Source organism: Danio rerio, chromosome 6 (genome assembly GCF_049306965.1).
Source record: "Danio rerio strain Tuebingen ecotype United States chromosome 6, GRCz12tu, whole genome shotgun sequence".
Classification (NCBI taxonomy): Eukaryota; Metazoa; Chordata; class Actinopteri; order Cypriniformes; family Danionidae; genus Danio; species Danio rerio.
The window spans coordinates 19,037,450-19,054,013 of NC_133181.1; the positions used below are offsets into that span (position 1 = coordinate 19,037,450).

At 42.7% G+C, this 16,564-nt stretch overlaps 2 protein-coding genes across 14 annotated transcripts in view; one reads left to right on the top strand and one right to left on the bottom strand.

The window, feature by feature from the left end:
- The window catches only part of LOC137495843 (serine/threonine-protein kinase pim-3-like), a 44,717-nt gene that overhangs the window by 14,155 nt on the left and 13,998 nt on the right, over positions 1–16,564 (top strand). The window lies entirely within an intron of this gene.
- The window catches only part of zgc:162999, a 42,038-nt gene that overhangs the window by 8,737 nt on the left and 16,737 nt on the right, over positions 1–16,564 (bottom strand). For 8 of the 13 annotated variants that reach the window (XR_012407146.1, XR_012407147.1, XM_073952418.1 and 5 more), the window contains 3 exon segments: positions 12,731–12,859; positions 9,976–10,122; positions 64–105 (listed from right to left, as the gene is read on the bottom strand). Coding sequence is in view for 6 of the 13 variants with exons in the window: in XM_073952418.1 (XP_073808519.1) it covers positions 64–105; positions 9,976–10,122; positions 12,731–12,859 (318 nt within the window). In the remaining 7 variants the exon portion in view is untranslated. 13 annotated transcript variants of the gene reach the window in all.

Here is a 16,564-nt window from a genome sequence, read left to right on the forward strand (position 1 = left end):
CAAAGGTTAACAAGAATGCTACGCTACAGAGGGATAATGGATTGCAAAATACATTTTACTCACGTCTGGGTGTGGGATTGCATACTGTCCCTGAATGGTGTAGGCCTAAAACGGAAATAAAAAAGAAATCTTCATATGGTACATCAACGAGGCTTATGTTCAAAAAAGTATGCACTTGTTTTTAAAAAAGGTAAGGTAGCTTTTCACAATTGCCTGTTAGTTCTAAGCTAGTTCTTGCTGGTCATGATCTGGATTAAGTTGGTTCTTTGCTGGTCATGTGTTAGCTCCTTGATGGTCCTGTGCTGGTTCTTTGCTGGTCCACTTAATGACCAGCAAGAACCAGCAGTCATGTGTCAAAGCATACTTAACCAGCATATGCCGTTACTTAAAAAAAAAAAACCCACACAATTCTGTCATCATTTACTTGTTCTAAACCTGTTTTACTCTTTTTTTTCATCTGTTGAACACAAAATAGAGATATGTGCTAGAAAACAAATTACCGGTTCGTAAACATTCAAAATGCATGCGCAGTAAGGTTGCAGAAAAAAACAGGAGCGCTAGCATTTACAGCAAGAGAATGACATCCAATGCGGTACAGAGTTTATTGTTGTCTTAGAGATAAGTTAAATTGGTTACATATTACATATGATATTTACCGAATGCTTTCAGCGTATTACAACAGCTTGACACCCAGTAATAAGCACAGTTATTCAGCAAAATTAATGTTAAAGTGAGTGGCGTTCGTCTCACAGGTCCATTTGCGATAGCACCTTCTCAATGCACAATGGATAGGACGAAATGGCCAAGCATCCAGCCCGAAATAAACAACTATCTCATTGAAACTCTCATTGAAGTGACTTTACAAAAGAAAAGATAAAGGCTTACAAGTCTTAAGATGCCTACAATTTTGTTCTGTGAGGTCATGTGCAAGAAATAATGTTCCATGATTACGAGATTCAATTGTGTGTAGTGCTACAAACCAATGTTCTGCCTAGGCGAAGACAAGGAAAGAAGATGGAACTGCACAAGATCTGGGTAATAATTAACAACCAAAACAACTGCATTTTGACAGTGAACTGCACCTGTATGGCAGAGTATGTAAACGTACATTTTTACGTATTTTAACGTACATTTCATTCCAAGCAGTGTCCGCATTTAATTATGCATATTTAACTGTTTTTGCTCTAATCAAAAATGAGTAATGTGTATGATACAGCTTAGCGTTAACTTATCTGATTTAAAATGAATTTTGCAGAGTAGGGTTGGGCATCGTTTAAGTTTTTTTCCGATACCGGTGCTAAACCTGTGCCTGAACCTGATACTTTTTAGCCACAAAATTATATATATATATATATATATATATATATATATATATATATATATATATATATATATATATATATATATATAATTCTAATTGAATAATTTACATCGATTCATATTTTATTTATTTGAATTGCACTAATATATTTATTTTGATCATTTGTTTGTTAGCATGAATGCAAGATTTGCATTGTGCTATTAACATTGCATTACCTTACTACTAACCTGTGGAAAGACTGTCATCAAAATCAAGGAACACCTTTTTTCTAGGTTTGGAGCTTGTGACTATTTTACATGGACATTAGTGATCTAATGATTTGCCTTAATCTGAATAAGATAATAATATGATTCAGGTGTTTACATTAGTTGGTTTTTAAGTGTTACATTCCTGATTCACAGTTACATGTTATAGCACATAGATCCATTACGTCATTGCGTCACCAGCCTATAAATGTTTCCTTCGCAGTTTGTCTGTGGTTTTTTAAGGTAATCAAAAATGACTGTTTACATGATAGACTCTTGATCAGAGTATTGTCTTAATCATTATTAAAATCAGAGTATTGGTGTCCATGTAAACATACTCACTGAAAGTGCCAGATATATAGTCACAAGCTGTCAAAGACAGTACATTCCTCACCTTAAAGTTGATTCCATGAGCCCTCACATTTCATTAATTTGATGTGTTTCCCCCCTTACACGCAACTTTTGTAAAGCATCTGCTGCATGTTGGCATGTCAGAATCCTTGCTTGTAAAATATTGCCATACTTTAGAATGCTTAGTTTAAGCAAATTTGATGAACGTGATCGTGTGTTGATGAAGTGAGTTGCTGACCGCATGCACCATACTGTGGGCTTTGCCTTAAGCTACAATAACAAACGCCTAACATCGATGACGATATCCGTATCCTTCAAAGCTGTTTAGAGTTTAACATTTAGAGATGTTGTGACACAACGCGTACTTATGTATGCCTTTGTTGCACCCCCTTGATGCTTCTTAAGGGCGTCACACAGTGGATGCGCCGCTCAGAGCCGTGGCACGCCGCGCACATGACAGACGTGCGCATTCGCATGTTAATTAAAATGAAACTATTCAGATGTCGCTTTGTGGCGCGGCAGAAATATGAACTGTCATGAGTCGTGGCTGGGTGCCGCGGACAGCCACTGACTTGGGAATTCTAAAATGCATGGCACTGCACGTCACCCAGCGGCGCTTCTTGTGTACGACCTGCTTTACGTTCTTGTTGCAGCATTAGTTGCACCGGAATTAGGCACCAAAATTCATATGCTGATTCATTCTGGTGCATACCGGTTCCGCACTGGGTTTCGGCATCCAACCCTACTGCAGAGTCGAGCATTTTTAATTAGGTCCTCAAGCCATTCAGCTCTTATGATGGCTGTTAGCCAAAGACATCTGTGGTTGGCATAAAAAGCATTGTGGTGTTCGGTAAAATTTAAGTTTTCTATTTTTGGACTTCGAACTTGGCATACAACCGTACAAGACGACATGTTTGCTATTGCAACTGGTCTTTTTTTGAAACTGGTATGCACGGTTTAACCTGTTTGACGTCATGTGAGACGTAATTCCCCTATAGTTACAAGTTTTCAGCTTTCTTCAAAATACATTTTGTGTTCAACAGAAGAAAGAAACTAATAAAGGTTTAAAGCCACTTGAGGGTAAGTAAATGATGAGTAAATGTAATTTTTTTAACTGTGCCTTTAAATATTAAATGGAATGCAAAGGACAATAAGTCAGGGGTTGATCTACCATGGTGGCATGGAGTGGCAAGTACCACACTAAGAAAAAGCATGGCCACCCCAGCACTGGTAAGTCAGTTTCTTAAAATAAGCCATTTTCATCGACCGATTTACAGCAGGGGTGCGTCATTGTATGGACATAAAAATAGAATCATGCTTGAAATTTGGGACAGCTAACTCTCACGTTGTCCTAAAACTCCGGCCTGTCTATGTGCCCAAGTCAATTCAACAAGTCCGGCTTACAGCCATTCCAGCTTCAACTGATTTCAGAAGCCAATCAGGGTTGAGCTTCATTAGTACTTTGATAGCAGCCAACCAGGAGCTGTAATCATTAGGGCAAAACAGAGGTAAATGGTTAGAAGCACAAAGGTCACTTGTTTGAGTCCCAACTAGACCAGGAGGCCAGGAGAAGTTTGCATGTTCCCACAGTGTTTGCATGGGTTTTCTTTAAAGTCCAAAGAAATGCGCTTATAGGTTTTATTGGGTCAACTAAACAGGGTGTAATGTGTGAATGGGTGAGTTTCCGGGTGTTTTCCTGCACTGAGGGTTGTATTCTCAGTGCTGGGTTGCGGCAGGAAGGGTATCTGCTGTGTAAAACATATGGTAGAGTATTTGGTGAATTATTCCACTGTGGTGACTCCTGATAAAAGCAGGGAATAAGCCGAAGGAAGGTGACCAAACCCTATCAAAATTTCTTTAGATCCACCCCTGCATCAAGTGAAAACTGATCAACCTATATAGCCTGTAAGATTTTTTTACTTGACATTCTCCTATAAAACTATATCAAAGTCTGATGTATCATGATACTCAACTGTCTACTAAACATTTAGTCTTTAAGGGATGCATATTCTGTCAGAGTGCATTTGCTACCCTAGAGAAATTTATTGTTTACGATTTAGCATTATCTAATTTAGCCTAATAAAATAATATGTTTAACTAGATTGTAAAGTTTGTTGGCATACACTTTTATGTTGGATTGAGTAAACCTTACCTGAATGAAACTGCGTCATAAGTTAGAAGTTTAAACTTAGGATAAAGTAAAAAGGTAGACATATTTTTATGTCTAGCCCATTGCTTGTAATATCTCAGCACTTTATCGCATCCTCCAACCCACCAGGGGGCGCACATGTTGCCCTATACTCCTCAACATTAGATGGCAGTAATGACTCTTGTTCCTCTAAACTCTCCTGTAATCAGCGTAACCACCACCACCTGTTCTTTGCTCTATATAAGACTGCTTTGTATGCTGCTCTATGTTCAGTCCTGAACTAAACCTCTTGCTGCCTCGTCCAGTTTCCAGTTAAGTTGTTCTCAAGACTTTTTGCTTGTTCTCAAGACTTGTTTGCTATTTTGCTGTTTGATTGTTTTGAGACCCTCGTGTCTATTTTATTTTGTATGTATTTTCAGGAAGCTCGGCTTTCCTATTTTTGTTGTACTTTTCAACCCTGCTGTAGAGAGATATTATCTCTCCTTTTTGTCAAATTTACCTCAGTAAAGACTATATTATTTTTTTTTGAAATTCATCAGTTGTGGACTCACTTTGTTCCTCCTCTGCTCTTGGGCCACCAGTTGCTGACTTAGCTCATCTAGTAAGAGCTACTGCTAACCACACCGCAGACCCGGGTTCGATCCCCACTCAGATCATCACAGCAGGACTGAACCATGGAAAACCGCCCAGCAGAGGAGGCTGCACCAGTCTCAAATGTGGATCGCATTCTTGCGGCACTTTCAGAACAAGCCACCGCTATTCAGCAGCATGACCAGACTTTATGCGAAATTCTTAGCCTCTTGAATCCTCACTCTCAGACTACAATGGCCCAGGTAATTACGCCACAGTCTGTTCCCTTGTCAACACCTGAGCCCAAGTTGCCCCCTCCCCAGCGCTTTGATGGCAGTTTCGAGAACTGCAGGGGATTCATTACTCAATGTACTTTGATCTTTCAACTACAACCTAGTTGTTTTCCTACTGACTGCAGTAAGGTGGCATATATAATTACGCTCCTTACGGGCAAGGCTCTGGATTGGGCCTCAGCCTTGTGGGATAAGAAGTCCCCTGTAACCACTAATCTCCAGCTCTTCCTAGCAGAGATGAAGAGAGTGTTCCTCCATTCAGCAGACAGTGGAGAGGCAGGACGCCGTCTCCTAAGACTATCTCAGGGGTCCCGCAGTGCCGCTGAGTTTGCCATTGAGTTCCGTACTCTGGCCACCGAGAGTGGGTGGGGCCAATCTGCACTTAGAGCGATCTTTCACAATGCATTGTCTCCCAAGCTCAAGGATGAACTGGCATTCAGAGACTCCCCATCAGACCTTGAGTCCCTCATTGGTTTAGCCATTCGGGTGGATAACCGCCTTAAGGAGCGGCAGACAGAGAGAGAGCAGGACACAATTATGACCCGTCATGACAATGTTGTTTATCCCACACTGGATCCTGAGGAACCTATGCAATTAGGGGCTACAAGGATCTCGCTCTCTGAAAGAACCCGACGAATGAAGGAGAAGTGCTGCATTTATTGTGGGAAGCCGGGTCATTTCCGGGCAACATGTCCAGAGTTGTCGGGAAAAGTCAGATCTCGTTCCGGTGTAGGGGCCCCGGGGCGAGAGTAGGTGTGATTCCCTGTCCCATTTTCTCTGGTTTGACCATCCAGGCAGTCATCTCTCTCCAACAACCCCACGAGGTGGAGATCTTCATTGACTCAGGTGCAGCAGGAAACTTTATGGACCTCAAGTGTGCTCAAGATCTTTCCTGTGATCTCCTAACCCTGCAAAACCCCCTTAAAGTCTCAGCAGTAGACGGCAATCCGCTAGGCTTAGGCCACATCCACCAATGCACCACAGCTCTCCATGTGAGAATTGGAGATCATGAAGAAAACCTTCAGTTTCACATCATTCAATCCCCCAAGATCCCCATAATCCTGGGACACCCCTGGTTAGTAACCCATAACCCACTTATTGATTGGTCTAAAGGAGTTATAGTAAGTTGGAGATGTAAGGGGTCCAGTTTGAACACCATGTTTGGTCAGTCAACCAAGGATTCAACCCTTTGCCATTGCCCTCTTCCCCTTGAGACTCAGCCAGAACCCCCCAGGCACACCAAGGCCATCCCCCTGGACATCATGACTATTCCCAAGCCACAGATTGTTCCCAAGTCGCTCAATACTCCCCCCGAGATATCCCGAGTTCCCCCCGAATACTCTGACTTAGCTGAGGTTTTCAGTAAGACTCGAGCAGCCTCACTGCCCCCTCACAGGCCATATGATTGCCCCATTGATCTATTACCTGGAACCTGCCCACCCCGCGGAAAGTTGTATTCGCTCTCTGGGCCTGAAAGAGCTGCTATGGAGAAGTATGTACATGAGTCCCTAGATAGTGGTTTTATCCGCCCCTCCACGTCACCAGCCGGGGCAGGATTCTTTTTTGTTGGTAAGAAAGATGGTTCCCTTAGACCCTGCATTGACTACAGAGGTCTCAACAGCATTACAGTCAAGAATCGCTACCCTCTTCCCCTAATGACAACAGCCTTCGAGATCCTACAAGGAGCTACCATCTTTACCAAGCTGGATCTCCGTAGTGCATACCATCTAGTCAGGATCAGGCAAGGGGATGAGTGGAAGACCGGGTTTAACACTCCCACTGGCCACTATGAGTACCAAGTTATGCCCTTTGGATTAGCCAACGCGCCAGCTGTCTTCCAGTCATTTATTAATGATGTACTACGAGAGATGCTTAACATCTTTGTTTTCGTCTATTTGGACGACATTCTCATCTTCTCTCATAACCCCGAGGAACATGTGATACATGTTCGGAAGGTACTGATTGAACTTCTCAAACATGGGCTTTTCGTAAAGCTAGAGAAGAGTCAATTTCATGTTTCCTCTGTCTCTTTCCTTGGATTCATTGTTTCAAAGGGCAGCTTACAGATGGATCCCAGCAAGACTAGGGCTGTGCTGGACTGGCCACAGCCCACCTCGATCAAAGAGGTGCAGCGCTTCCTAGGGTTTGCAAATTTTTATAGGAGGTTTATAAGGAACTTCAGTTCTATTGCCGAACCACTAACTTCCCTGACCAAGAAGGCGAATACCCCTTTCACCTGGAACGATAAGGCCAGTACAGCCTTTAACACCCTCAAACATAGATTCACTTCAGCACCTATCCTCACTTTACCAGATCCTGAGTTGCCTTTTATCCTGGAGGTGGATGCATCAGATATAGGGGTTGGAGCAGTTCTATCCCAAAGAAGTAAAGCAGACAACAAACTTCATCCATGTGCCTTCTATTCCCATAGACTTACGCCGACTCAGGCCAACTATGACATTGGAAACCGCGAACTACTGGCTATTAAGTTAGCTTTGGAGGAGTGGAGGCACTGGCTTGAGGGAGCATCTCACCCCTTCCTCATTTGGACTGATCACCAGAACCTCACTTACATACAAAATGCCAAGAGATTGAACGCTAGACAAGCTAGATGGTCACTGTTCTTTAACCGTTTCAAATTCACACTTTCCTTCCGCCCAGGGTCCAAAAACATCAAGCCTGACGCTCTCTCAAGACAGTTTGAACCTTCTGAGAAGCCATGCTGCCCCGAACCTATCGTGCCTGGCTCCAGAATTGTGGCTCCAATACTGTGGGATTTGGAGTCCTCAATCAGAAAGGCACATCAACATCACCCTGATCCAGGTAATGGACCATCTGGGAGCTTATTTGTCCCTAACTCTATGCGTTCTGATGTCTTACAGTGGGCACATTCTTCCTCCCCCTCAGGACACCCTGGTATTAACAGAACCTACAAATTGATTTTGAGGAAGTTCTGGTGGCCAATGATGCGAAAAGATGTGCAAGAGTTTGTTTCTAGTTGCCCCACCTGTGCTCAGAGCAAAGAACCCCGAACTCGACCCCAGGGACTTCTTCACACACTTTCCATCCCGAGTCGCCCCTGGTCCCATATTTCTCTTGATTTTATTACAGGATTGCCTCCGTCTCAGGGAAATACGGTAATCCTAGTGGTGGTGGACAGGTTCTCTAAGATGTGTCACTTGTTACCATTACCAAAGCTTCCCACTGCGAACCAGACAGCTGAACTACTAATGAGACATGTCTTTAAGATGCATGGCTTCCCACAGGATATAGTCTCTGATCGGGGCCCCCAGTTCTCATCCAGGTTTTGGAAAGCTTTTGGGCGGCTCATTGGCTCATCGATCAGTCTGTCCTCTGGCTACCACCCCCAGTCTAATGGGCAGACAGAAAGGGTAAACCAGGAAGTAGAAAAGACGCTAAGGTGCCTGGCAGGAGACAATCATTCCAGCTGGACCTCCCATTTAGTTTGGGTAGAATTTGCTCACAATACTTTACATCACTCTTCCATTAACATGTCTCCTTTTAAATGTGTCTATGGCTTTCCCCCTCTTTTGTTTCCTGGTCAGGAACCACAGGTGGAAGTGCCAGCTGCCACCCGGTTTATTCACCGTTGCCGGCGTTCCTGGCAGAAAGCTCGTACTTCCCTGAGAAAGGCTGTCCACAATCAGCAGAAACAGGCCAACAGACATCGCAGGGCAGGACCCTCCCTCCGAACTGGCCAAAGAGTATGGCTCTCGACCCGAAACCTTCCTTTGCGGGTAGAGTCACGTAAGTTGGCTCCACGCTATGTTGGTCCTTTTAAGATTATTAAGAAGATCAATCCTGTAGCCTACCGGCTTCTACTACCCAGTGCCCTGAAGATACATCCGACATTTCATGTTTCTCAGCTAAAACCGGTTCTTTGCTCCACCCTGCATCCCAACAGAGCACCCATACCTGCTTTACGCATTGTTGATGGCCACCCTGCTTTCACGGTCCGCAGACTACTTAAGTGTCGCCAGGTACGAGGGAGGACACAGTACTTGGTCGACTGGGATGGGTTTGGTCCGGAGGAGCGCACCTGGGTCTCAGCTAAAGACATTTTGGACCCTTCCCTCATCAAGGAATTCCACCAGGCACAAAGAGAGCACAAAGGGAACGTCAGGAGACGTTCTTAGAGGAGGGGCTACTGTAATATCTCAGCACTTTATCGCATCCTCCAACCCACCAGGGGGCGCACATGTTGCCCTATACTCCTCAACATTAGATGGCAGTAATGACTCTTGTTCCTCTAAACTCTCCTGTAATCAGCGTAACCACCACCACCTGTTCTTTGCTCTATATAAGACTGCTTTGTATGCTGCTCTATGTTCAGTCCTGAACTAAACCTCTTGCTGCCTCGTCCAGTTTCCAGTTAAGTTGTTCTCAAGACTTTTTGCTTGTTCTCAAGACTTGTTTGCTATTTTGCTGTTTGATTGTTTTGAGACCCTCGTGTCTATTTTATTTTGTATGTATTTTCAGGAAGCTCGGCTTTCCTATTTTTGTTGTACTTTTCAACCCTGCTGTAGAGAGATATTATCTCTCCTTTTTGTCAAATTTACCTCAGTAAAGACTATATTATTTTTTTTTGAAGTTCATCAGTTGTGGACTCACTTTGTTCCTCCTCTGCTCTTGGGCCACCAGTTGCTGACTTAGCTCATCTAGTAAGAGCTACTGCTAACCACACCGCAGACCCGGGTTCGATCCCCACTCAGATCATCACATTGCTAGTGTTCTAGCTTTAGCAACTTGTTATCATGCCCTGGGTAAGTTGATAAGCTTAGTGATACGTTTAGTGATAGGTATCTAGATATTAAAACAAACTTAAAGGTATTTAACTGATTGAATGTAGGATAATTACACAGAGGGAAGAGTTAATATTTCAAGTTTTGAAAGCGTCAAAGAAAAAGAATATGGTCATTTTATTCACCTAAGTAATTGAATATCATCCCGATAGTTAATTTATATAAGATAGACTACTGTTTGTATGTCTGCAGTGGTAATAGTGAATGCCTTGAGCATACTTACAGGAAGAGGCTGATGCTGCAGTAACAGGCTGAGGTTAGCTGTGGCTGGTGCAGTCAGAGTGTCAGCTCTTACCTGCCCCCCAGAGAAAATGACTGGTGCAGTGGCTGGCTTTGGCCTGTATGGAATTGTAGCACCTTTGGGTGGGGACTGGCAGGGATCAGGGGAGGTCAAATAAAGACGGAAAAGATGAAAATTGAAAAGAAAAGCAAGGGCAAGTTATAATAGAAGTATAATAAATTAGGGTTTTCCAAAAGGGGTTTTTAACCCAAAGGGGTTTAGAAGGGAACTGTAAGGGGTTAGTGAGTTGAAGGACAGCTAATTATTATGTTGAATGTAAAATTAAATTAAATAAACAGTGGCACATCAAAATTACAATATAGTGCAATAATCAAATCAAACAGTGCAATTCATGTATAAGATTAGTTCACTCAAATAATCCATGTTCTGTTATTAATTACACAGTAAAATCGCTTGGTTGTTTTAACCCAATGTTGGGTCAAATATATACCATCCCAGTCATTCCGTTAAAAAGTGCAATTTAAATGTAAATAAAACAATTAACCCAATGATGGGTTGGTCCAAAATTGACTTAATGTTGGGTCACAAAATGCCCCCCACTTTTTAGAGTACACTTTTAACTCACCCTCACACTAGTTCAACTGTAATCCTACAAAACTCTGTGTGCCTAAAACAGTAAAACAAATTAGTTTGCCTAAAATGTCTGGATCAGATCAGGGTGGACATTTACTACAGGTAATATGACCCTTGCATGTTGACCACTCCTCTCCAGCTTTCCCTATTCAAAGCCTGCTTTCTCCAAGCATGCACTCTTAGGGTACGTAGATTATCTTCTACATCATCTAACCCCCTCTTCCGTGCCTACCAGGACGTCTCCTTCCTTCTAGTTTTATCTTGTTTGCTCTTTTAACAGCTCTTTGTTCGGGGAGTCTCTCTAAGTGGCCCAGCCATCTTATATGTATTATATCTTATATGTAATACATCTTAGTATTACAGGCTTTGCATACATGTCTGCCATTTCTGTATTATTCCTTATCCGCCATTCACGTGAGTTCTCAATACCCACGTTTCACTGGCATACATTACCACTGGCGCAGTACTGTACGATAAAGCCTTTCTTTGCTTGCTCGGCTCAGGAGACGGGATTTAATGAGGTGCTGCATGCTGTAGTATGTCTTGTTTCCTGCCTTCAACCTCTTTTTTATTTTCTTACTGTTTTCGTTGCAGTCTGTTAGCAGAGATCCCAGATATTTGAAGTTGGGAACACATTCAAAAAAGTATATTCCTACCTATAGGGGTTCAGTTGAGGTGCTCTGAGACCTTGACATGAGCATATATTTTGTTTTGTTCGTATTAACATGCAGGCCTGCCCGATGAGATTCTCTTTCTAGCTGTATAAGGTTTTCTTTCAAATCTCTTTCCCTCCTGCTGAGTAGGTCTACATCATCTGCATAGGCTGCTTCACTGTCCGATTAAACAATGTACCTCCAGGGTTCACATTTATTTGTCGGACTATTTTCTGCAGTACCAGATTAAACAGGGTACAGGAAAGTGCATCACCCTGTCTTAGACCTCTAATGAATCTTAAAATCCTGAGAGTACTCACCAGCTATCGTCACTTTTCTTGCAGTCGGTCTCACTAATTTTGATGGTATTCTAAAGTCTGTCAAAGTTCTTAACAAGTATGAACTGTCTACACCAGGGGTGGGCAAACTCGGTCCTGGAGGACCGGTGTCCTGCACAGTTTAGCTCCTACTCTAATCAAACACACCTGCTTATAGATTCTAGTGATCTTGAAGACACTGATTAGCTTGTTCAGGTGTGTTTGCCTAGTGTTGGAATAAAACTCTGCAGGAACACCGGCCCTCGAGGATCAAGTTTGCACATCCCTGGTCTACACTATCGTAGGCCTCTTTATAGTCCACGAGTAGTTGATGAGTCTCAATAATAAATTCACAGATATTTTCCATGATGCTCCTAATCGTAAAGATATGGTCAACAGTCGATCTACGACGCCTAAACCCACATTGGTAGTCGCCTAGTATTTCCTCAGCGTATCTCTCCGGTCTTTGAGTAATTAATTTGCTAAGCACTTTGTAATATGTCACATTGCCCTTAGTATTTGTGTCTGATTATGAACAAGAGAAGATATAGGCAAGCAAAGTCATATTTGCAGTTTTTGATCCGGCTGGGTCAGTTGGCGTTTCTGTGTGCAGTTTGCATGTTCTCCCCATGTTTGTGTGGGTTTCCTCTGGGTGCTCCGCTTTCCCCCACAATCCAAAGACATGTGGTACAGGGGAACTGAATAAGATGAATTGGATGTAGCATATGTGAGTGTGAGCAAGAGTGTGGGGGTGTTTCCCAGTGTTGGGTTGCAGCTGGAAGGGCATCCCACTGCTTACAACATGTGCTGGATAAGCTGTGGTGACCCCTGATTAATAAAGAGACTAAGCCGAATAGAAAATGAATGAATATCTTATTTTGTGTTCTGAAAAATACAAGTCTCAGAGCTTTGGAATGACATGAGGGTAAATAATAACAGAATTTTCCTTTTTTTGTGTGAACTAAACTATTTCAAACATCTGATTTACTGATTTAAGTTTGTAATGTTTTGTCTTTAATACAGACAAAAAAATCTTTTTTTCACAGAAAAAAACAAGCCTTTTCATGTTTGAAATGACAGAACAAACTATTTTCTCCATTTCCTCAAAACAACTAAAATTTGTCTTATCCTTACCTCCAACATGACCACACAGATCTGCTTCACACACTGGATAATGGCCTCTGGGGTACCTGAGATAGTGACCGCCCGTTCAGTGGAGTTGGGCAGCATATCTCCAGCCACTTGTACCTGAGCCCCTGTTGACTAGAGAACAACCAAGGCTCAATCAGCCAAGAAAGAAAACCCAAATACACAGCAATACAAATACTAAGCCTTGAAAGCCTTAAAAACTTGTAATTCCACAGCTGTAGTAATTTGGCATTTTGTGCATGCAATGAAATAAATGTCAAAACACTTGCTGGATACACTCAGAGGCCACTTTATTAGGCACACCAGTTGCTTGTTAATGCAAATATAATCAGGCAATCATACAACCAAATTTCCAGTTCAAGATTTAAGCGGCTTCGAAGTTGACTTTCTTGAAACACCGATCTGCTGGTGTTTACACACATCTATACGGTTTAAGTTCAATTGTTAGAAAATAGGAGAAGATATAAATACCAGCAGTTCTGTGGGTGAAAATGTCTTGTTGACGCCAGAGGTCATAGGAAAATGGGAAGAATGGATCGAGCTGATGGTGTGCGAGATATTTTCTTGGCATATTTTTGGCCTTTTATTGCCAACTGAGCATTGTTTAAATGCCACAATGCACCATGTCACAAAGCTCAAAACATGTCATTCTGGTTTCCTAAACGACAATGACTTCGATGGCCGCTACGATTACAAGGGCTCATATTCACTAAACATTTAATTCTACCATTAAAGAGATAGATAATCCCCCTCCTCTCTGCCATTCTGCCATCGTTTACTCACCATTGACTTGTTCCAAATAAGTTTGAGTTTGTCGATTGTGTGGAACACAAAATAAGACATTTTGTTGGAAACCTGTAACCATTGACATGCATAGTGGGAGAAACAAATATTATGGAAGTCAATATTTAATATCCCTTTATTTGTGTTCAACAGCACACAACAAAAACAAACAAACGTGTTTGCAACAAGTCAAGAGTAAATGATAGAAGTTTGTAATTTTTAACCGAACTATCCTGTTAAGAGTTCTACTAAATAGCAGTAAAAAAGAGTTTTCTCTTAAACGGCACCTATTTTACCCCTATTTCACGATTTAAGATAAGTCTTTTGTGTCTTCAGAATGTGTCTGTAAAGTTTCAGCTCAAAACACCCCTCAGATTATTTATTATATCTTTCAGAATATTGGAAATTTCTGCTCTGAACATAATGTAGCTGTTTTTGTTGCCTGTGCCTTTAATTTTAGTTCTCCCTGCTCACTGTTCCCACATGCCTGTCAGAGCGTACCTCAATCTCCACCCTGGCTGTGTCAGATAAACAGCACAGTGACAGATATGAAGGAAGCAGATCTCACTTAACGTTTGTGAGAAATACTACATTAAGAACTTTCCCAATGATTATTTGTTGTATTTGTTGAGGAGTTATTTCAAGCCTTTCTGCAAGGATGAGTCACACAAAATATCTTTACAAATTCACTCACACAAACAGCACGCAGGTTTAACTTTGCACTGTCCTCCAACTGTGACAGGATACACGCTAATATACAATGCTGTGTGGATATCCTTTATGTAATGTACAAAATAAACTTAACATCCACATACTGGTATAAAGATGGTAAAATTGCTATAATTCATTACAAACATGCACTGTTTTCAAAATGGTTTTAAACTTGTAAAACTCATTCTTGATCACATTTGATGACTGATGATGATTTCATCACAGGTGCCCTTTAAAACCAATTCACAAAGCTGATAAGATACTTTTACTAAGGAATAGAGGTAGGCTTCAAAGTTGAGGTGGACCTTGCTGTTATATATGACGAAAGCATGATAACTAACTATAAATTCAGTTATTGGCTCATGGGGAGGGAGTGGTGGGGTCCCTGGTAGAGATTTATTGATGCAAACTTTGTAGAGCATATTATTGTGTTGCCTTATTCAAATAAATATTTCAAAATTAAAATGTTGCTACATTCAAATAATGCTTTAGAAATACATGCTAAGTGAAGAATTCATATTTTAAAAAGCTTGTTCCTTGCTTTTAATGTTCTAGAAATTAGGGCTGCACCGATACCATTATTGTATTATGTATTTATCGAAATTAAATACATATTATCTTCCATTTTTATGTCTCTTCCATCAGGTTGATGTATTTTCTTTAGAAAAACAATTGTTCAAATACATTTAAAAATATGAAAAATATTTTTTAAATAGATATTTAGAAAAATAAATACACAATTGCCCAATTTTGTTTTTATAAACATATATTTTCATGCATGAATATATATTTGAAATTAAAAAGTATTTTGAAGTTAATGTAAAAATAAACTATTCTATACTTGCAGTATGGGAATGCCTCCACAATTAAGGTGATAACTTATTAAAATGTCATTGGGCTAAAATGTTTTCTTTCCAAGCAGATTTGTCACGGTCGTGGTGGGGAAAAGGAGCGAGGACTCAAGTGCAAAGAAACAATGGGTATTTATTAATAATAAAATAAAAATAAAAAGCAAAACAAAACTACCCCGAGGGGGAAAACATTAACAAAACTCACAAACTTGGCTCAACAAGAACAAGAACAAGGCAAGACTGGATCAGGAACACGGGGAGTGTAGACAACGAACTCGCAAAGGACTGAAAACATGAGGGGGATTATAAAGCAAAAAAAGTACATTGACACACAGGTGAACACAATTAACTAATAATAGGTTGACAAGGAGGGTGGGACTAGACAATAGACGGGAGAGCGCATGACACAGAGAGACAATACAAGCCATGCGCTCACATAACACAACACTGAAGCACACGACAAAAGCACGTGACCAATGTAAACACCGAGCCATGTGCTTTGACAAAAGACGCAAGACACGAGCACACGACGAATGAAAACACTCACCATGCGCTCACATATGCAGCATGCATGCTTCATCCCAGCGCCGACCAAAACCGAAACCAACAAGACTGAGACGCTGGGAATGAAACACCATGCTGCTGACAGACGAAAACACAAACACGAGTACAAGAGCGCACGCGTCTGAGGGACGCAGAGCGCGCGCGCGGCCGCGTCAAGCAGAAGCGCGCACACTCTGCGTACACCCACGACGGCGCGCGCGCACACAGAGACAGAAACAGGACCGGACATGGGTAGTGTCAGAGCTCTGCCACCAAAACAAGAATTTACAAAGACCAGAGTGGCAGAACCCTGACACTAGCCCCCCCCAAAAGGGACGCCACCTGGCGTCCCTAAAGGGAACATCCAACAAGGTACAAGACAGACAAGAAAACAAAACAGGCAACATCAACAGACACAAGACAGGGGGGTGAACAGGCAAGACGACATGAAGGGAGGGAGGGAGGGAAGCCAAGCCAGACCCAACAAGACAAACAAGGGAGGGATGGGAGGGCAAGACCAGGGAGGATCAGGAGGGACAGTCCAGGGTGGATTCAGTGGGTCGGGGGCCCCGGCAGGGAGCCAGGGTGGAGCCGGAGGGTCCGTCCAGGGTGCAGGGAGGGAACACCAGGGAGGAGCAGGAGGGACGACCCAGGGAGAGTCTATCAGGGGAGACAAGGCAGGAGGTCGGTGGGGAGCCGGCTGAGCTGGAGGCCTGTGGGGAGCCGGCAGGGCTGGAGACCAGAGGGGAGCCGGCAGGGCAGGAGACCAGAGGGGAGCCGGCAGGGCAGGAGACCAGAGGGGAGCCGGCAGGGCAGGAGACCAGAGGGGAGCCGGCAGGGCAGGAGACCAGAGGGGAGCCGGCTGGGCAAGGCGTCTGGGTGGCGCCGGCAGGGCAAGGCGTCTGGGTGGCGCCGGCAGGGCAAGGCGTCT